The sequence below is a fragment of the Ovis canadensis genome, chromosome 16 (genome assembly GCF_042477335.2).
Source record: "Ovis canadensis isolate MfBH-ARS-UI-01 breed Bighorn chromosome 16, ARS-UI_OviCan_v2, whole genome shotgun sequence".
NCBI lineage: Eukaryota > Metazoa > Chordata > Mammalia > Artiodactyla > Bovidae > Ovis > Ovis canadensis.
In genome coordinates this window covers 55,473,305-55,488,871 of record NC_091260.1, presented here as the reverse complement: position 1 = coordinate 55,488,871, position 15,567 = coordinate 55,473,305, and the positions used below count along the sequence as shown (strand labels likewise).

The following is a 15,567-nucleotide window of genomic DNA, read 5'->3' as shown; positions in this document are numbered from 1 at the left end:
AAAGTATTGGAGTTTCAGCTTCAGCATCAGGCCTTCCAGTGAATACTCAGGGCTGATTTCCTTTAGGATTGACTGGTTGGATCTCCTTGCAGTCCAAGGGACTCTCAAGAGTCTTCTCCAAAACCACAGTTCAAAAGCATCAATTCTTCAGTGTTCAACTTTCTGTATAGTCCAACCCTCACATCCATACATGACTACTGGAAAAACCATAGCTTTTACTAAACAGACCTTTGTTAGCAAAGTAATATCTCTGCATTTTAATATGCTGTCTAGGTTGGTCATAACTTTTTTTCTTCCAAGGACCAAGCATCTTTTAATGTCATGGCTGCAGTCACCATCTGCAGTGATTTTGGAGCCCAAAAAAGTAAAGTCTGTCACTGTTTCCATTGTTTCCCCATCTATTCGCCATGAAGGCCTGGGACCAGATGCCATGATCTTCGTTTTCTGAATGTTGAGCTTTAAGCCAACTTTTTCACTCTCCTCTTTCACTTTCAGCAAGAGGCTCTTTAGTTCTTCTTCACTTTCTGCCATAACTGTGGTGTCATCTGAATATCTGAAGTTATTGATATTTTTCCTGGCAATCCTGATTCCAGTTTGTGTTTCATCCAGCCCAGCATTTCTCATGATGTACTCTGCATGTAAGTTAAATAAGCAGGGTGACAATATACAGCCTTGACATACTCCTTACCCGATTTGGAACCAGTCTGTTGTTCTACGTCCAGTTCTAACTGTTGCTTTCTGACCCGCATATAGGTTTCTCAAGAGGCAGGTCAGGTGGTCTGGTATTCCCATCTCTTTGAGAATTTTCCACAGTTTGTTGTGATCTACACAAAGGCTTTGGCATAGTCAATAAAGCAGAAATACATGTTTTTCTGGAACTCTCTTGCTTTTTTGATGATCCAATGGATGTTGGAAATTTCATCTCTGGTTCCTCTGCCTTGTCTAAATCCAGGTTGAACATCTGAAAGTTCACAGTTCATGTACTGTTGAAGCCTGGTTTGGAGATTTTTGAGCATTACTTCACTAGCGTGTGAGATGAGTGTAATTGTGCAGTAGTTTGAGCATTCTTTGGCATTGCCTTTCTTTGAGATTGGAATGAAAACTGACCTTTTCCAATCCTGTGGCCACTGCTGAGTTCTCCAAGTTTGCTAGCATACTGAGTTCAGCACTTCCAGAGCATCATCTTTTAGGATTTTAAATAGCTCAACTGGAATTCCATTCATAGAATTGAATGCAAATATCCAGAGAAAATATATATGTTGTAGTTAACAGACTAGATTATGGTATCAGACTGCCTGGACTCAAATCCTTCTCCTGTTGGTTGTACGATGCTGAGGAGTCACTGAACTCTTACCTTGCCTCAGTTTCCTCATCAGTTGAAGTGATAGGAAGATGGTCATAATGAGTAATAAATTATGTAATCTATGTAACGAGTTACAGCACATTACTTGGCCCATAGTATGGGCTTCATAAATGTTTGCTATTATTTTTTTCCCAAATCCTAGATAGACCCTTGCCAAATGATTAATCAGATAAGAGAAAACTTAAAGATGAAATATTTTCCACTGTTATAAAAGTCAGTCAAATTACTTATACAGAAGAATAAAATTTTTTCTGGTCATGATAAGAAGCAACATGGTATAATAGAAAAAGAATATGGGACGTGGAGGCAACCTGATCCTAGGTTTTGTTAGAGGAAGAGAGATTTTCTAGATTCTTTTAGAACCCACTCAACAGATCAAGAGATAAGCCTAGGGACTTCCTTGGTGGTCCAGTGATTAAGAATCTGCCTTGCAATGCAGGGGACATGGGTTCAAACCCTGGTTGGAGAACTAAGATCCCACATGCCTCCAAGCAACTAAGCCCATAGAGTGTCCCTGCACTGCAAAGAAAGATCCCATGTGATGCAACTAAGACCTGATACAGCCAAATAAATAAATATTTTTTGAAAAAGTGAGAGTAGCCAGGCCAATTTAATAGAACTTGTGAATCCCATTAATAAATGTAATTACCAAAAATTGACAGTGCCAGGCTCTGAGCTAAAGGCCATTTGTCATTCTTCCTCCTCAGTTATCATCTCAGTTTTTATTGTGGAAATTGACACTTCCTCCCACCAAAACTTGAGTTGTGGGGTATTCTTGAAATCCAAACAGTCAATCCTAAAGGATCTCAATCCTGAATATTCATTGAAAGGACTGATGCTGAAGTCGAAGCTTCAATACTTTGACCACCTGATATAAAGAGCTGACTCATTGGAAAAGACCCTGAATATGGGAAAGATTGAGGGCAGGAGGAGAAGGGGGTGACAGAGAATGAGATGGTTGGATAGCATAACCCACTTAATGAACAATAGTTTGAGCAAACTCCAGGAGATAGTGAAAGACAGGGGAGGCTGGTGTGCTGCAGTCCATGGGGTCACAAAGAGTTGGACAAAACTTAACAACTGAACAATAAATTCTTGAAACTGAGGGAGGGATTTCACATTCCTGGCTACTAAACACATGAAAACTCACCCCTGTGTGTATCAAAGGTCATTTCTACTTCCCTGAGACAGTGTAGCTCAAGTCCAGAAAAGGAGTCAGTGGGAAGGAGTGGCAAGTTTGTGTGGAGAGGTGAAAACAGAGCAAGTTTTTGCCTTTTTCCCTTTGAGGCAATCATGGTGGGGGAGAAGCTGGTTTTAGCTCCTGGGCTTCTCCAGGGCAGGAAAAGGGTAGATGATCTCATTGATGGTACCTAGTAGTCATGTATGGATGTTAGAGTTGGACTGTGAAGAAAGCTGAGCGATGAAGAATTGATGCTTTTGAACTGTGGTGTTGGAGAAGTCTCTTGAGAGTCCCTTGGACTGCAAGGAGATCCAACCAGTCCATTCTGAAGGAGATCAGCCCTGGGATTTCTTTGGAAGGAATGATGCTAAAGCTGAAACTTCAGTACTTTGGCCACCTCATGCGAAGAGTTGACTCATTGGAAAAGACTTTGATGCTGGGAGGGATTGTGGGCAGGAGAAGAAGGGGACGACCGAAGATGAGATGGCTGGATAGCATCATTGACTCGATGGATGCGAGTCTGAGTGAACTCCGAGAGTTGGTGATGGACAGGGAGGCCTGGTGTGCTGTGATTCATGGGGTCGCAAAGAGTCGGACACGACTGAGCAACTGAACTGAACTGAACTGAACTGAACCAAGGACAAAGCAATCCTATACCTAAGGTCACATTTGCCAAAGGCAATGGAGAAGTGACTGTCAGACATTAGGAGGTATGTGATGCCAATGAAGCAGGCAGGGTGGGTGTAATCACCTCAGACCCTGGAGAGCAGATCTGTGATTTCACTGGGGAGAACCATAGATGCCCCTGAGGAAAATGATGAATGGGAGCTATTGTCTAGAAACCAATGGATCAGAGGCAGTACAGGACTGCCCTTGGCTCCAAAACCCCCAAATTTCCCACTGATTTGGGCCATGTGGATCTCTGCCCTTCATACACTCAGACAGCCTCTTGAACTGAATCAGGAGCAAAGGGAGAAAGCAGAAGCCAGAAAGACTAGGATTTATTTAAAAGAGTTATCTAAAGAAACTGTATTATTGAATCAGGAGACTTTATTGGATTGCACTAAATTATTGACTGAATATTCAATCCAATATCGAGTTCCTAGTACTCAATGGGATTAGAGCTCGAGGAATAAGCTATTTGAAAAACGAAAGAATAAGAAAGTTGCATCATCCATGCACATCTGAGGGCCGTGTGAGAAAATATGTGACCCTGCACCTCAAGGCAAGGGCACTTCTATTTCAGTTGACTCTACTGTTTTTATTACTCCAGGCACATACTCAAGGCCTCCTCTGATTTTCTCCCGCATGGAGGCTTGAAACCATGCCCTCGTGCTCACGCTGGTTGCCAAGTCATTTTTCTCCCCTCAGTGATTCAGCCTTCTCCAAGAAGTCTTCCTAAACCATCAAAGAGTTAACATATGCCCTGACATCACCCTGTTCAGCTCACAAGTTCCCTCTGTGTTGCTCTGTATGTTTCCCTTACCTTGTAGTTGTTGTTCAGTTGCTAAGTCATGTTCGACTCTTTGCCGCTGAATAGACTGCAGCATGCCAGGCTTCTCTGTCCTTCACTATGTCCCAGAGTTTGCTCAAACTCATATCCACTAAGGTGGTGATTATTTCTAACTAATACTTATTAACAGTACTAAAGTGTCTAATTTCTGCTTTTATTCCCTTTCTTTTATATAGCAGTCAGTATTTCCAAGCCTAATTTGAAAATGTATATATCAAAGGTAGATAATAGATGTTTTTTTATCCATTGCCTTATGTAGCTCTTCAGGCCAGTAAGTGTTTTAAAATGGTCGTGGTTGACAGTTAAATTATATTTTAGTAGAACAGTGTTTCCGTGAAATGGAGCATTTTCCATTCATTTTCCATAAGCTTCAGCAGCAGGATGATACTCGAAATATGGCTGCGTAAAATCTTGAAGCTTCTTCACCCTTAACAGATGACTTCTGTCTCAGCCCTTACAATGTTTGAGGTGCTCAAGGGACTATCTTTTCAACAAATCCAGTACAAGTTTATTTTATTATTGAAGTTTAATTGGTTATTAAATAAAATATTTTATATCTAAGGTGATAACTTGAATCCTCTCTCAGATTGCTCAGATTAGATATTGTGTTTACTGTTTGGTTGTTGTTGTTGTTGTTGTTGTTTATCACTAATTATGTCCAACTTTTCTTGTGACCCCATGGACTATAGCCCACCAGGCTCCTCTGTCCATGGGATTCTCTAGGCAAGAATCCTGAAGTAGCTTGCCATTTCCTTCTCCAAGGGATCATCCTGACCCAGGGATCTCCTGCATTGGTGGGCAGATTCTTTACCATTGAGCCATCTGGGAAACCCTAGTTGCTAATTTATCTGGCAACTTCAGGAACATATATTCTTGATACATAGAATTATCCTGAAATCAAGTGAGAAAGCAGGTGGAAGGCACTAAGATTTATTGATTATCTTCTATGTTTCAGAAACTGTCATTGATTATTGATATTTCATGCAATTTTATCTTTATAAATTTCATTCTTTCTTTCTTTGTAATCATTCATTGTTGAAGATCTATAATGTGCCAATATGTCAAGTGCTGAGAATACAGAAGTGAACCAGACAGGTTTGGTGTCTTTTTTCATGAAGTTTGCAATCTAGTTGTTTGCTGACTGAAACATGAAAATAGCTGTGAAATTCTCAAAAAAAAAAAAAAAAGAAAGAAAGAAAAAGAAATAAAAAATGTGCTGACAGCTAACTAGGGAAGAAATTGGGAGACTCTAGCAGGAGAATATAACTTAGACTAGCCACTTAGGGAAGACTTCCCTGTGGAGATCAAGATTACAAAGGCCTGATGTATGAATTGTTTAAGTTCAGCTAATTGCAGAAAGGAAAACAGATGGAAAGGAAACAAGACAAGCTGTGTGGGAGAGCCTCATTGCAATAGACCAAGGAGCTGTGCTGGTGACTTGAACCAGGGTAGCCCAAGGAGGAATGGAGACAAAGTAGGTGGTGAGTGCCCCGGAGGAGGAAATGGCTCCCGCTCCAGTATTCCTGCCTGGGAAATCCCATGGACAGAGGAGCCTGGCGAGTTACGGTCCATGCTGCTGCTGCTGCTGCTGCTGCTGCTGCTGCTGCTGCTGCTGCTGCTGCGTCGCTTCAGTGGTGTCCGACTCTGTGCTACCCCATAGACGGCAGCCCACCAGGCTACCCCGTCCCTGGGATTCTCCAGGCAAGAACACTAGAGTGGGTTGCCATTTCCTTCTCCAATGCATAAAAGTGAAAAGTGAAAGTGAAGTCACTCAGTCGTATCCGACTCTTAGCGACCCCATGGACTGCAGCCTACCAGGCTCCTCTGTCCACGGGATTTTCCAGGCAAGAGTACTGGAGTGGGTTGCAATTGCCTTCTCCGATGGGTCACAAAAGTCAGACAACTTAGCTGCTAAACCACCACCACCACAAGGTGGTGAGTCAAGATATAGGTAAGAGGTAGCATTGGCAGGAGTTAGGGATCTAATGAATGTGGAGACAGAGACAGAAGGGGGATTTAGGGGGACTCTCTGGTGGTCCTTATGATTTTGATGTAAACGTGAAGTATTCAACAGGCGGATTTTGAAGGTGAAAAGGCTTGTGTCTGAATTCTGACTTTCCTACTGATCAACTAAATTAATTAGATTATTGTAGTAGTCATACTGTTCATCTTTAAGACAAAACTCAAAATAATTAACTTTGCCAGGTAGTCCTCCTCTCCTTGTCCGTTAAATGTGGATATTCCTTAGGCCCTTGTCTTCCCTCATTTCACATGAAGTGAAGTGAAGTCGCTCAGTCGTGTCCGACTCTTTGCAATCCCATGGACTGCAGCCCTACCAGGCTCCACCGTCCATGGGATTTTCCAGGCAAGAATACTGGAGTGGGCTGCCATTTCTTTCTCCAGAGGATCTTCCCAACCAGGGATCAAACCTGGGTCTCCTGCATTGCAGACAGACGCTTTACCGTCTGAGCCACCAGGGAAGCCCCCTAAATGAGATTATCCATCTATTTTCATAGATTCAGCTATTATCTATATGCCATTAATGTCCAAATCTCTATATAACCCCAGAGCAGACATTTTCTTGAGATCCAGAGTTATGGATACAGCTAATTCCCAGGCAAGTATCTTGGACAACTTACACTCAGTACTTCCCAACTGACTTAATCACCTCTCCAAACCATTCTTCTTTTATTTATTTATTTTTGAGTTTTGTCTTAAAGATGAACAGCATGACTACTACAGTAGTCTAATTAATTTAGTTCATCAGTAGGAAAGTCAGAATTCAGACACAAGCCTTTTCACCTTTAAAATCCACCTGTTGAACACTTCATATTTATGATGTAAGAGGACAGAAGGAAAAGGGGACAACAGAGGATAAGATGGTTGAATAGCATCAGTGACTCAATGGACATGAATCTGAGCAAACTCTGGGAAATAGTGAAGGACAGGGAAACCTGGCATGCTGCAGTTCATGGGGTCACAAAAGGGTTGGACATGACTTAGCCTGAACAACTAAATGATGTAAGAATAATTTATTGAAGCATATCTCTGAGCTAGGTCTTCTGTTAACCATTTTACATATATTGTTTTATTAATTTTCAGAGCAACCTACCTGTAAACTAAGTATCAGTATTATTCTTATGTAGATGAGAAAAAGACCTGGAGAAATTAACTAAGTTCTCCAAAGTTATACAACTACCACATAGCATGACGTATACCCATTGCTTTCCTTTGCCCAAGATCATGCGTGCTTTGAACATTAGTACTAGTGCTCAAACTTGAGCACTCATCAGAATTACTGGAGGGCTTCTTGAAACACAGACTGCTGAGCAACACCCTTTGAGTTTCTGATTCTGGTGGCAGATGAGGTCTGAGATTTTGCATGGCTAACTAGTTCCAACAGCCCACCCCAATAATATTGGGTGGCCAAAAAGTTCATTCTTAACATCTTATAGAAAAACACAAATGAAATTTTGGCCACCCAATATTCTGCCATCAGCATTTTAACTTGTAAAAAAATCATCAGATATAAATTAGTTAACTCATACTAACCACTAACATCCAAATATAGCATTATTAAAATATGTTGATAATATAAAATTTTATTAAAAGATTTTTTACCTATCTAATCCTATGATCTCTAAAACAGAATCCACTCCTAATCCCTATCATGGACTTTGAGAAATTACTTCCAGATGTAAACTCTATCTAACAAGCTCTTCACACAAGCTTTTTACAACATTAAGTGTAATTATTAGCATTATGTATATGTGCATTATGTCAAGATATGTATGTGTATACATATATATATTGAATTCAGTTAAGCTTCAATTTGTCCTAACTTGATTTTGTAAATTTATTCTCCCAATTTAAAATATTATTCAGTCTGTTTGGCACAAAGGTGGTCTCTCTGCTGCAAACCCAGTTTCTACACTTCAGTCCCAATCAAACATCTTTTAACCATGGCTGTTCTCTGATTCTTGTACATCTCAGCTTAGCACTCATTCCATCTCTTAAAGGGCCGCATTACTTTCTATGAGTGTATTAGTCATAACCCAGTTTTTTATTTTAGAAAAAAAAATCACATAATTCCTTCCCCTGTTAAGGTACTTTCAGATGTGTCATGTAGGTATGCTTCTGTTTAAACTCTGCTTTCTTGTCTCAATGATGCTTAGAAAATTCAGTTTAGTTATTGACTTAGACAAGTGACTCAGAGACACATAGGTAATGAGGGGAAGGGAGCAGCATTAACTAGCTCCATAAACCACTAAAAATCTGTACAATTAGTGTCTCACCTTTGGATTGGAGTCAAAATCAAGCTGGGAGGTGGTGCATATAACAGGTAAAAAGATATTGGCACTGCTTTGGTGATGCCTGTCATGGAGTCATATCTGTAATACCAAATTCCTGCATTTACTTGTTAAGGTACTACACTTAAAAAAATAATGACAGAGCTTCCCTGGTGGTCTGGTGGTTAAGAATCCACCTGCCAATGTAGGGGACATCAGTTTGGTCCCTGATCAAGGAAGATTCCTCATGTTGCGAGGCAACGAAGCCCTCTTGCCACAACTACTGAAGTCTGAACACCCGTGCTCCACAAGAGAAGCCTCTGCAATGAGAAGCCTGTGCACTGCAACTCGAAGGTAGCCCCCACTCACTGCAACTAGCAAACTAGCAGTGAAGACCCAGGGCAAACAGAAAGTTAAATAAATAAATAATTTTTTGAACTTTATTATTTTAAAAATAATGATGATGACAAGTCAACAGAAAAACAAGCAAAGACCAAGAGCTTCTCCTGAAACAAAATCCTCCAGGTACAATAGTAAAAAGTCCAGAGAGCCCCAGACGAAATGTGACTTTCTGAGGAAAGTGGATAATTTTTACTTGATGGTGAATCGTTAAAAGTGAACCAGATGATTAAACTTAATGGAACAGCCACATTAAACTGAAATTAGTAAAAAAAAAAAAAAACATGCCTCAGGCAGCCTACAACCTTTTATTTGTTGTTGTTTAACTTCTGCCTTTTACAGTGGCCATGATGAATGACATCACAAAAGAAAAAAATCCAATTAAATTCTAAGAGCTCAATAAACCCCTAATGTCTGCTTGTCACCACCACTTTCACTTGCACTGATGTCTTATGTTTCCTCTTCTCCCCAAGAAGAGAAAAAAAAGAACTGGCCCCAGGAGGGGTTCAGCAGAGGGGGACCTGAGTAGAGAAAGAGCACACTAAGGCTTCTGGAAGTTTCTATCCTGTGCACTTCATCAGATGCAGACACTGTTCTGGAAGGGGGGTGAGGTTAAATTGTTTTATTATCATAGAATGTCTTTGTGAAGAGATGCATTTTCCAACTAGTTTTCAAATATTGATAAATCAGAAGTGCAATCTGCCGAGCAATCCCTGTTCACACTCTTAGTTGGCATCTCCACTGCCCTTTCATATTGTCCGGTGTTTGTTCTATAAGTCAACATGGTGTCTCCCGACAGCTAAAAATAAGTTTCTGGTTACTTTTACCTGAATAAATCTTGTGACCAGATATGGTATTCACCTACTAAGTGTGCAGCGATTACATATTGAAAGTGATGAAAGAACCAGTCGAGGGGAGTCTAAAATCTAGCGGAATGCAGAATATAATAAATCACATGGAAAGATAACAGTTGCCACCTGGTAGAAGAATACTGGCTTTTGATAACAGATTTTACCTCAGCGATACCGTGTGTTTGTTAAATGGGGTTTTCAAAGTCCTCAAAAAAAGTTCTCAAAGTCAAAATAAAAGCAAAAACCTGTTTATTATGAACTAAGAGCTAATCATAGTAACAGTGTCTTAAATTTGGAAGACACTTTACAAAGCACATGCTTTTATCCCATGTTTATGTAGGAATAAACATAGTCTTTGTATATAGTCTCTAAAGAGTGCTCCATGACAGCCTTGTCCTGTAGCCCCATTATCTTCATTTTCTGGTAAGGATCCTGGTGCTGGGAGGTAAATTGACTCTCCTATGATCTCACACTTGGTGAGTGAGAGGATGAGCAAGAGCCACACGTGGCTCTCCTGATGTGCTCCCTGCACTGCGCCAGGCTGCTGACCATGGCTGCCCCGGAGCCAGATCCAACGGGCAGTGACATTGCTTTCGTTACTCGTGAGTTAATGAAATAGCTTTTTAAGAGCTCTCTTCAGTCATTAGAATTTGACAATGGAGAGTTAAAACTTTCCCCAGTGGCTCTTTCTGTGTAATCAGGGTTTCAACATTTTCTTAGCATATCACATTACTCAAATCATGGTATGCACTTGTTTTACATTTCTTATTGCGTTTGTCTCACTTCTAAGCAATTTCCTCCCTGTTCCCATTTATCTTGCATTATTTCTGTCAAATTGCTTTCAAGGCTACTAATTGCATGAATAATATTCTCTTCCTCAAACTCTGCTGTTAACTAGCAATAGCTGTGTGGTGTTGGGCACAGTTTATCTCTCAAAATGAGGTGGTTGCACAGAATAATCTATAAGTCTCTTCTTGCACTCAAAGTCTAATCTGACTCTCACACGACCTGTGTGATTTGGGAAACTCTATGTACTCTAGATGGAGAAGGCAATGGCACCCTACTCCAGTACCCTTGCCTGAAAAATCCCATGCACAGAGGAGCCTGGTGGGCTACAGTCCATGGGGTCGCTAAGAGTTGGACACAACTGAGCGACTTCACTTTCATTTTTCACTTTCATGCATTGGAGAAGGAAATGGCAACCCACTCCAGTGTTCTTGCCTGGAGAATCCCAGGAACGGGGGAGCCTGGTGGGCTGCCATCTATGGAGTTGCACGGAGTCAGACACGACTGAAGCGACGCAGCAGCAGCAGCAGCAGCAGCAGCAGCAGCAGCAGCAGCATGTACTCTAGAGCCTCAGTTTCTTGACTCTGCAATGATGTATTCAGTTAGCCCATGTTTCCCAAAATGAGTTTCTTGGAAAACTGTTTTGGGGAACATCAGCATGGATCACACCCAAAAAGGATTCATAAGCAAAGAAAGTTCAGGAAAACCAGGTCAAAAACTATAGGTACTCATAGCCTTTCTTAAGTTAATGGGCAGTGGGAGACTCCAAGAAAGAGGCAGAATATGAAGTATTTCCCAAAATTATTGGGCCACGGAACATTTTTTTCTCAGCATTTTGTATAAATTATATTCCATGGGACATAGTTATATAAAGTCTGGATTACATGTTTTTAAGTCCCCCTTTTGCCTGAAGATTCTATTTTCAAATATGTTTGTAGAAGTTGCTCTGAATATTCCATGCAGTGTTAATCAAGAGAACACAGAGTTGGTTTGCCTGTTGCTGGTATTGCCATTACTATTGTAACATAGCTGATGCTCCACTTACACAGAGTTGAAATAAGGTAGAGATTGTTACCAAACAGAATTTGGGTCTGCTCAACTGCTAAACAGCAAAGCCAATCTACTGACGCCACGTTGTAACAAAGAAAAGTACAGCATATATTGTAGGCACCAAGCAAGGAGAATGGGTAGCTCATGCTCAAAAGACCCAGATTCCCTGATAGCTTTCAGGAAAGGGTTTTTAAAGGCAACATTTGGCATGAAAATTGCTGCTTACAGACCTTCTTCTGACTGGTTGATGGTAAGGTAACAGGGTAATGTTTCAGGAATCATAATTATCAACCTTCTGGTTTCAAACAATCTGGGGTCTACATGCTTGTGGTAGCATGTAAATCACCATCCTCTACCTTGTGTGGGGGGCTTAGTTCCCGCAGAACTCAAAATATGTGTCAGATTGTTATGTATATCTCTTAGGACTGTGTATAACCAGGACTGTCTTATCACTGAATGATTTGCTTTTCCTTTGTTTGTGCATTCCCTCACTTCCCTAATTAGTAACTGCTTGAGTCTGCTCTTTGGAACTCAGGCAAGGCCCAGGAGACTAAAGCCTTTTTCTACAAACAAGAAAGAAGAAACACAGAAGGGCTTTTATACCCAAGAGGACCTCACAGTGTCCTCACAGGTTTCAAGATTAGCAGCCTTCCTATGAACGCTAACCTTTCTGTATGTATACTTACAACTGAAGTCTGAAAAAAGTTCTTGATAAAAAGCACTTTTTGAAAAAATTTGTGAAGAGCCTTAGATTATCAGAAGACCTGTGAGACAGTGCCCAAAGTCTTGCTGAGGTGGGAAAAAGGGAACTAAAGAAACAGCAGGGAAGTCAACACAGTGGAAATGAAATTCAGAATAAGTAACATGGGCTACATTTTCAAGTTAAGATCATCCTCTTCACTTCAGTTGTGTCTTTATGTTCATTAGCTCAACCCTTTACCCAGACCCATTTCACTGGCTGTTTATCTTATCAGAACCTCTGCTTGATTGCCTTCAGGGGCAGAGAACCAACTACTTCAGAAGGCAGATTATTCAATTTTAGGCTAAGTTTTAGAAGGTCCTTTCCCATATTAAACTAAAATATGTGTTAAATACTATTATTCCAAGTGGCTGTATAAATTACCTAGCTGGTGGGGATTCAAGGCATTGTCCCTGGCAGCACTTAAGATTTTTTTTTTTTTTCAAACACTCTGAGTTGAATTTCATAAATAAATAAATTTCACAATTCCTAGAAAATTGACTATAATCTCCATCATATTAAAATTTAAAAAATTGACTAGCTTCCTTAAATTCACCAAGATAGCAAAGTGTAGATGCAGAATGTACTCTCTGATTAAAAAATCCAAAATCTTTTTCTTAACAATGTATTGCTTCTATAGTGAGTATGTGTACATAAAAGTGAGGGGGTGGCTGTATTAATAGAATCTGAAAGCTGTAGTGAAAATAGAGAAATCGTGAAAATTGTTCTGTTCCAGCCAGGCTACGATGTGTCCTTGGGCATTTTTCTATTGTTCTGGCCTGTAGTTTTTGATTCTTCAAAATGAACATTACTAAATTTTACATGAGTTCCAGTTCTGGAAATTTCTGTGATTATAAGGAAACATGCTCATTAACAAATGGCATTTACTATTGAGGATTTCAGTAAACAGTAAAAGAAAAAAAATCTGCAACCCTTAGAAAGACTTGAATGAAAATTAACATAGCATTGCATCATAAAGACAGACAAACGGTTTAGGATCACATGCTTGACTTTTACTTTCTTTAATTTTTTTTTTCTACACTAGTTACATTCAGACCAGGATAGAGGAGATGGATCACTTAAATATATCCTTTCAGGAGATGGAGCAGGAGATCTCTTCATTATCAATGAAAACACAGGGGACATACAGGCCACAAAGAGGCTGGACAGGGAAGAGAAACCTGTTTACATACTTCGAGCTCAGGCTATAAACAGAAAAACAGGGAGACCCGTGGAGCCCGAGTCTGAATTCATCATCAAGATCCATGACATCAATGACAATGAACCAATATTCACCAAGGAGGTTTACACGGCCACTGTTCCCGAAATGTCTGATGTCGGTAAGTGAGATGTGATTCAATTGTTTCCTCTAGTACATCAACTGAATCAGGAACCCTATGAGTGACATTTGCTGAACTGAATGAACTTGGATGCTACATTCTAGATGCACTGTGTTTCAAACAATCCATTTAGGTCCTTTTTATAAGTGGACTAGTGTCTCCTAAGATTAGTCTTATTATTTTTAAGAAAACAACATTTCCTCTAGTGATTAGAGAATGAAAAGTGGCAGAGTGAGAAGGGCAGGGAGAAGGAGAGATCATTTCATCTGTTTCCTCTCTCACTCTAAATGCCCACTTTATTGCTTGATATCCTCTCTATTTCTCTTAGCCCATAGTAGAATTGGGCATTAGGTAAGGAGCTCCCCAGTGGAAAACAAAAGCCCTGAGTTTACAGTTCAGACTGAAGAGTAATTATATTTGAGAAAGAGACTCAAAGAAAACTTTTTTAAAAAATCCATCAATAATACAACAGATGGTATCTATGGGATATATTCTTTATTAAGTGGTGAAAATTGAGACTTTCATGACATTAATATGGTAAGTTAATACTCTGTGCAAAATTCTACTATCAATTTTAATGTGTGCATTTAGTTTGCTTAGATTGGGAAAAATGTGAATTTTTCTTAAATTAGGAAAAAAATCCTACTGACATCATTGTTAACCACATTAAAACACTTCAGGAGAGACAGTGACAAATTTTCAACTACTTGTGTAAAGGGTTATTTTAAGTTTCACTCGGTGTCAAGTTCAAAAGGGCTAGATTACATAATAAAAACATTTCCATCATTCTGTGAGTCAGATATCAAGGATATTTCAGTTCACAGTTCCAAGACTTGAACAATAGCTAATCTACAGAAATGATTATAAAACATCCAAATGTTTCTCATGAAGAAGTGGCTCATCTCATTACTTGAAGTCACTTTGTTTTGTTAGAAAAATCACAAATCATCACCAAAGTGGAGGATTAGAATTCTTTTAAACATAAGATTTGTTAGGAAAAAAATATTTTTCCTCTGGGTGGTAAAAGGCAAAAAGAATTAATGAAAGACTGTCTGGTCATCAGCACCATGCAGAGCAGCTATAGCCAGATGTGAAAAGTGTGGCTGTACAATATAAGGGGCACCATTTGCTTCTGAAGCCATTATAGAGTGAAATATGTTTTATAAATATTTGGGTGGTAGCTGGCAATAACAGGTCTTGAGGAAAAGAAGGCTTTTTCCAGTTTGCACAGAGGCACAGTTATGTTGATATTCATCATTATCATAAATTAACATGGCATTATTGTGATAATAAAGCCATCCTAAAGGAATCACATAAAGGTAGTGGGACAGCAACAAGGTGGTATAAATGGACTTTGGTATCAAATGGACCGGAGTTTGAAACTATCACTACTAATAAGCAACCATGTGGCCTTAGGTAAATAAACGACTTGATGTCTCTGACCCTCCAGTTTTGTATTTATAAAAAAGAAATAATAAACATCAACTCCTAAATCCTTACCATAAGAATGAAAGGGAAAAACAAGTGCACAGCCCCAAGTACCACATCAGCAACTAATAGGCAGTCAAAATATCCAGATAATCATATTCTAAAAGCAATCAAGTTGTGCATTGATGTCAAGTAAGAACATAGGTGTTTGTTGACTTCTACTATTAATTCTCACTCTAAAATCTTATGCTTTCATTCTCCCCTCATTCCTTGCTAAACTATAAGGATGGATGCTCTATCTCATGCATCAACATCCAAGAGTATGCCACCCTAAGACCGTATAGTGTATTAGTTCAATAAATAGAATTGGTTAGATATTATAAAAGTAGGGTGAAAATTCCAGTATTCCCTAACTGTGACTTCCCTACCCTGTTCATGGACAGGAGAATTCTATCAGTATGCTTACTCTGTCTAATATGAATACCAAAAATCATCCACAAAATGATGTTACTCAGAGGGTCTTACCTTTTTAGGAAGTCACAGACCCTTTTCAGAATCAGATAAAATCTGTGGCATTTCTCCAATGTGTCATATCCATTTAGGCATACACATAAAAATTTGCATGGAAT

At 39.6% G+C, this 15,567-nt stretch overlaps 1 protein-coding gene across 5 annotated transcripts in view; it reads left to right on the top strand.

The window, feature by feature from the left end:
• Window positions 1–15,567, top strand: part of CDH6 (cadherin 6) — a 146,953-nt gene that overhangs the window by 101,388 nt on the left and 29,998 nt on the right. For all 5 annotated transcript variants that reach the window (XM_069555972.1, XM_069555975.1, XM_069555971.1 and 2 more), the window contains one exon: window positions 13,216–13,510. In XM_069555972.1, the coding sequence (XP_069412073.1) occupies window positions 13,216–13,510 (295 nt within the window). The remainder of the gene's footprint in view (window positions 1–13,215; window positions 13,511–15,567) is intronic.